At 41.4% G+C, this 6,119-nt stretch overlaps 1 protein-coding gene across 1 annotated transcript; it reads left to right on the forward strand.

The window, feature by feature from the left end:
* Window positions 1-586: 586 nt before the first annotated feature.
* On the forward strand, window positions 587-4,386 carry LOC104616717 (chromosome unknown open reading frame, human C12orf49). The gene is made up of 4 exons (XM_010281816.1): window positions 587-767; window positions 2,239-2,390; window positions 2,948-3,061; window positions 4,136-4,386. The coding sequence occupies exons 1-4, from the start codon at window positions 671-673 to the stop codon at window positions 4,217-4,219; spliced, it is 447 nt and encodes a 148-aa protein (XP_010280118.1). The 5' UTR covers window positions 587-670; the 3' UTR covers window positions 4,220-4,386.
* The last annotated feature ends 1,733 nt before the right edge of the window (window positions 4,387-6,119 follow it).

Below are 6,119 nucleotides of genomic sequence, written 5' to 3' on the forward strand. Positions count from 1 at the left end.
GGGGCCGCGGAGCCGGTCCCGGCCCACTGCGGGGGTGGGTTACAACACCCCTTATCCCAGGGTAACTTCTGTTCTTGAGGTGCTGTGGCTGAACTCCCGCATATGTTGCAGTAAGAATTACATCGTCATTATTAAATAAAGGCAAGAGTTAAAAAAAAGTAATGTCTGATACTGTGTTCGACAGCAACAGTGTTTTGAGCCAAACCAGGGGGAAAAAAAAAAAATCTCAAGGCAGCTTGATTATTCTCTTGTCATATCTCTTGTGAATTGTAATTCCACTAGCAAAGAACTTACAAAAGAGATGTATGTGTACCTGTAGTTATTTAATAAAATATGTGCTACTTCTGTGGTTGTAGTAATCGAGTTTGGCTGTGTTAGCGGATCCTTTGGTGAACTTGCATGCCCCCATTCTACTGGGCTATGTTGCTTTCATGCTGTGTAGAGCAAAAAGTAAGCTGCTGCAAGTAGTATGTTGCTTATGCCATTGACACTTGAGTTTCCAGTGCTGTGGAGTTTACAACTACTAGGCATTTTTAATTGTGGGAAAAGCACATGGCTTGGAATGGCAGAAGGAGCTTCTGTTTGGTTGCATTACTGTCTTTCTTTGCAGGAAGAGAGGACAGTGAGAGATCGGAATCTCCTCCAAGTGCAAGAGCATGAGCAGCCGATCATGTGGAAGGTGAAGTTCAGTTCGGGAAACAGCAGTCAGCTGAGTAACCAGTGCAGGAATTCTGTGCAGGGGAAGCTCCTCATTACAGATGAACTGGGTATACTTGATACTAAGAATTTATTCTGCGTATTGCAGTGTTGAATGCTGCTTTGCCTGTCTGAGTGTTGATGGCACTTCCGAGTAACAACTGCCCTTTATTAAGGCATTCTTACTGCACAGCCACAGCTGTTGGCATTTTATCCTAGGATTGGATGAATTTTGCTGTGGCTGCGGACAGTGCTGATCTGATTCTGTGCACAGCAGGCTTGGGTCCAGCTGGATGCAGCTCAGGCACGGCACCCGATGAGAGCGGCTGTACTGTTTCCAGGGCCACCTTAGATTCAAAGCACTCCAGTTACCTTTGCACAGAACTCAAACATTGAGTCCTGCTCAACTTCATGTGGTTGCTTGCAGAGCTATTTGTATCTCCCTGCAGTGTCTTCCTACTGCCAGGTATGTTAGGGAGAATGATCAGGGAAACCTGATTGGCCTTATATGGAGGCAGCTGAGGACTGGTGTAATTAGTGCTCAGTCACAGTTAACAAGCTTATCTGATCCTTGTAAACCCAAGTATATTTCTTGCAGGTTCTCAAATTAACCACTTGTTTTAAGTGTATGGAGTGCTCTTTACTGAGTGGTCAAGCATTGGCACAGGCTGCCCAGGGAAGTGGTGGAGTCACCATCACTGGAAGTGTTCAAAAAAACATGTAGACATGGCACTTCAGGATATGGTTTAGTGGGCATGGTGGTGTTGGGTTGACAGTTGGACTTGATGATCTTAAAGGTCTTTTCCAACCTTAACGATTCTGTGAGCCTTTCCTGCCCTGCACATATGCTTCCTCAGTGTGCTTGTTGCTCAGCACTGGACCTTTCTTGACCAGAAATCAAGCCTGTAGAAAAACTACCACATCATCTGTGATTTGTGTCAATGTTAAATTTAGCACTGCCTGAATTACGCTTTCTGCCGATTCACTAGGGTCTCTAAAATCACAGATAGCTTTCACAGTCTAACACTGTGGTAGTACAGTTTCCGTAAGGATGTACGCTGTGGTTCTATGCTATTAAGGATTCTGCTCAACAATGAATATTGCAGCTATCTTCCATGGATAAATCTAAGTCTCTTCATATTGAACTGTAAAGACTGTTACCCAGATGTAGATGGGTTGAAAGAATGTATGTCTTTTTTTTTTTTTTTTTACACTATAATCATGACCAACCACCTTTCCCCTTCCAATGACAACAATTAATTATGGCAAAAAGAAATTGGAACTTAAATAGTCTGCATTTAAATGCTCATCCTGTATATACAGCATATTAGAATAGGTACATAATAGTTGTGCTTGTAAAACTCATCTCTCCTGCTATTTCAAAGAATTGCTAGTTAGGACTTGAGCCAAACTGAGGGGGATCATAATCTACTAAGTGATAAATAAACCTGTTCTTAAGTAATGTGATTCTTACTATAGATTTCTACAGAACATAAAGAGGAGTATGTTTTGCCAGTTGTTACTATTGTTTTTGTTTTTCAGGCTACATCTGTGAGAGAAAGGACCTACTGGTAAATGGCTGTTGTAATGTCAACGTGCCCAGTACAAAGCTGTACAGCTGTGACAGCTGCCTTCCCAACGGCTGCTGCAGCGTGTACGAGTACTGTGTTTCCTGTTGCCTGCAGCCCAGCAAGGTGCATAGACTTCCTCGTGCTTCTCAGGTGTTCTCAGATGCTCAGGTTCCTCTGTGCTTGTTTGTGAGGAGCTGTTTCCTTAGAGGGGACAGTTCCTTTTCTTGGAAGGTTGAGGAAAGCCTACAAGGACCACATGGCAAGCTATAAATAAAGCTTTACAAAAAAAAGAAAAAAAAAATCCATCTTTCCTACCTTTGAGAGGAAATACTGGGAGCAATTCCCAGTATTGGGAATTCCCCTGAATGCAAAATATCCCAAATGCAATTCCCCTGAATGTTTCAGCTTCAGGGGAATTGCATTTGTTGAAGGGAAATGATTGCAGAAAAGCTATTCCAGCCAGTATCAGTTTTGCAATTAGTGCTTCTCTAGATTCTCTTCCTACTGCTGAGGTTCTGTGATGTGTTAACTTTTCAGTGCTTGCTAGAAATTCTAAGCGGAGTTGCTTACTATTCCTGTGGTACTTGAGCTATGCAGGTTAAGGTGGGCTTTGACTACTCCTTGTTGAAATACGGTGTTTGTGTTTTTTGTTTTGCTGTCTCTTTTGCTAATCACTTTAGCAACATCTTCTGGAACGTTTCTTGAACCGGGCAGCTATTGCTTTCCAAAACCTCTTCATGGCAGTGGAAGATCGCTTTGAGTTGTGTCTGGCAAAATGTAGGACTTCATCACAGGTAAGACACAAATACATGTCCAGGGCTCAAAAATGGAAAAATACCCCCAAAATGCCCTTGGAAACTGGGGCTTGGTCCTATGACTGGCTGGTCTGTTGTGCTTGCACGCACCTGGGAATTTTCATAAATGCTGAAGCTATGGCTGAGAGCTAATCTGAAGGCAGTCCTCTGATTTGTATGGTGAAATAGTAATGTTTTGTAATGAATGTTACAGTAAATGAAGGGCAAAGTGCATTTGTAGAGCAGGATGAGTTGTACACTCTCTTCTTTAGAAAAAAGGTACTTAACTAAAAAGAAACTAGCTGAGTTCAATGACTGGTGAAGATCTCAGATGAGTTCTGGGGAAGATCTGGTAAGGATGAGAACAGTGGGAGTTATTCCCAGTAGCTTTAGAATGCTGTTTACTTTATGGTGCATTTTTAAACTTAGCATATGCTGACAATCATCTGCTTAGTAACTAAAATGTATGGTGTAATTTTTTTTTGCTTTTTAAGAACCGGGGTGAACTTCTGTTACCCATGTGATTTTATTAGATGTTTTGGTCTAAGCAAGCATCGGCCCACTTAGAAAGTGCTGTTAGAGATGTCATGCAGCTTGGGTATTTAGTATAGCAATAGGGTTGGATTGCAAACAAAGGACATAATTCCAAATGTCTCCAAAATTTGTTTTGTTTTCTTTACCCATAGTATCTTAACTCTAGCTTTACCAAGAAAAATGCACATCTTAAGTAGCAACTTGATTATGCCTTACTTGCTTAGGACATTTGATGATACTGCCTAAGCATATATAGTTTTTTTGTTTGTTGTTAATACTGAATCTGTTCCCACCTACTTGGGTAGCTTCCTGAAAAGGAGGCTCTGGGTATGGTTCATCATTAAGGTGCTGTAATCTAGCAAGTGTCTTCTGTATGTTGGGAGTGCAGTGTTGTTTGACTCCAGACGATAGTCTAATGTGTAGAAAAATTTGGGAAATTTTTTGCGTATGTATAAATGCTCTGGGTTTTGGCCCTCAGTGAAGGGTTGTATTGTTTTAATGTGTGTGTATTGTTAAAGCTTCTCCTCCTCTTCCTGACAGAGTGTGCAGCATGAAAACACCTATAGAGATCCAATTGCAAAATACTGCTATGGCGAATATCCCCCAGAACTTCTGCCTGTTTGAAAGCTGCATGATCTAAGCAACAAAGGGAAGGAACTGGAGACTAGAATCCAAAAGAGCAAGACAACAGCTATTGCTTTACGAGACCCTCAGGCTTGTTTCTGGGGACAAACCCAGAGGTGTACACTGTAAGTGAGGGACTTCTCCGGGATTGAATCTTGCTTTCTTCAGTTTGTTACGCACTGCTTTAGAGTACTAGTACTGTACTAGAGTACTAGTACACTCCTTGAATACTTCCTCTAAATTTTAGGATGGATGGAGTTGGTCTAGGCTATAAAACATCATAGGAAAAATACCTAATGTAGCTTTGCAGCTGTATATGGAGGTTCAATTGTGTCTCTGCAGTCTAGAGACATTCCAGAGTGACAGTAATAATTGGAGGATTTTTGCTTTTAGAGAGTAAAGCATGCCTGTTGTGCTTCTCTCTCTGGAGCACTTCTTGACATGCATGGTGTACATGACATATGTAATTATGAATTATTTATTCATTTTATATGGATTACTAGCTGAAAGTATCGATGCTTTGCATAGCTAGTTGTTGATGCCTTTCAGTCCCTGTTTTGTTATGTCAGGTAGAAGGGATATTTTAGATCCTGACTAAAATTGGTGGGTTTTTTTCTTCCTTAGTCTAAAGGAATTGTATTGGGATTCATCACTGTAGTGCTTATGTTCCTCTTAGTGAGTTTAAAGCATTCAGAACTCCAATGGAGTTGTTATTCTGTCAAAGTCCCATAGCATGAGAGAAGAGCAAGGATCTGCCTAGGATGGGATGTTTATTGTCTGTAAACACTTTTCTTGTTACTCTGCAACCGCTTCCTCAAAGAGGAGTCTTAGTCTTGTAAACAGCTCTCTGCTAGTCTGCTTTCTGCCAGGGAGCACGAAAGATTTATTTGCTTGAACTTGTTCAGGCCTTCGTAATTCAAATGTATTTCACTTCTGGTTGTGCAGGAGGCAAAAGGGTGGAGCTGTTCTGGGATTTCATTTTAATCATGTCCTTGTGCATGAAGTAATCGGAATGTCAGAACATGGTGCAAGCCCTCCTCTGAGGACAACTGTGTTGCATGAGTTCAGTTAAACAGTCATGGTGTTTTTGATTTGCTGTTTTGACATACTTGCTACTCTGGAATTTTGGTCTCAGCAGAATGGCATTAGGACAGGGTTGGTTCTCCCGCAATTTCTCCTAGCTCTCTAAAGTTGCAATTTAAACTGTCTCCCTCTTAAGGCCACACAACACAGAAGAGATGGGTAGAGAACCTGTAAAATGCTGACTAAATTTGTGCTCCCCCTGCAAGTCACTGGGTGAAGTCCAAGCACTAGACAAAATTGGGCTATTCTTTTCTACATGCAGGGCCTCATTTCTCTTGTTTTTACCCCATCCATATCCTCCATGATTTAGGCTTTGTGTATGCTTGTGTAAACTGATACTTCCTATTGCCTGACTGAAATAAAACAATCTACAGAGGCACAAGTGGTGGAGTATCCTGGTGCAAAAGATCTGTAGAATGCTACTGCAATTACATATGGTATAAACAAGAAGTAGTGTTACCAGCTGTCTGATAAAATCCACTTGCATTGTTTTCATAGTTCTTTCCCAGAAGTCATCAAGTGAGATAATGGTTCTGTCAGCAGACTCTCTCGAAAATCTTATGTTTCCAAAAGCTTAAAAGCTTTAGCATTAGCAGTTTATCCAGCTGAAAATCTGTCTCCCCTTTGCTGCCATCCTATGGCAACTTGCTGCTGCAGACATTTTACAGTGTGAAGATGTAGTGTGAAATGCTGTCTTCAGAGGGTAGCAGAGGTTACTTCTCTTTTCAGTGTTAAATGGATTCTTCACCCCTGTTCCAGCACTTCATAACCGTTTTCCTCAGGGAAGGCCATCAGGTTGGTCTATTACATCATTCCT

This window comes from Phaethon lepturus, unplaced genomic scaffold (assembly GCF_000687285.1).
Source record: "Phaethon lepturus isolate BGI_N335 unplaced genomic scaffold, ASM68728v1 scaffold53260, whole genome shotgun sequence".
Taxonomy (NCBI): Eukaryota; Metazoa; Chordata; class Aves; order Phaethontiformes; family Phaethontidae; genus Phaethon; species Phaethon lepturus.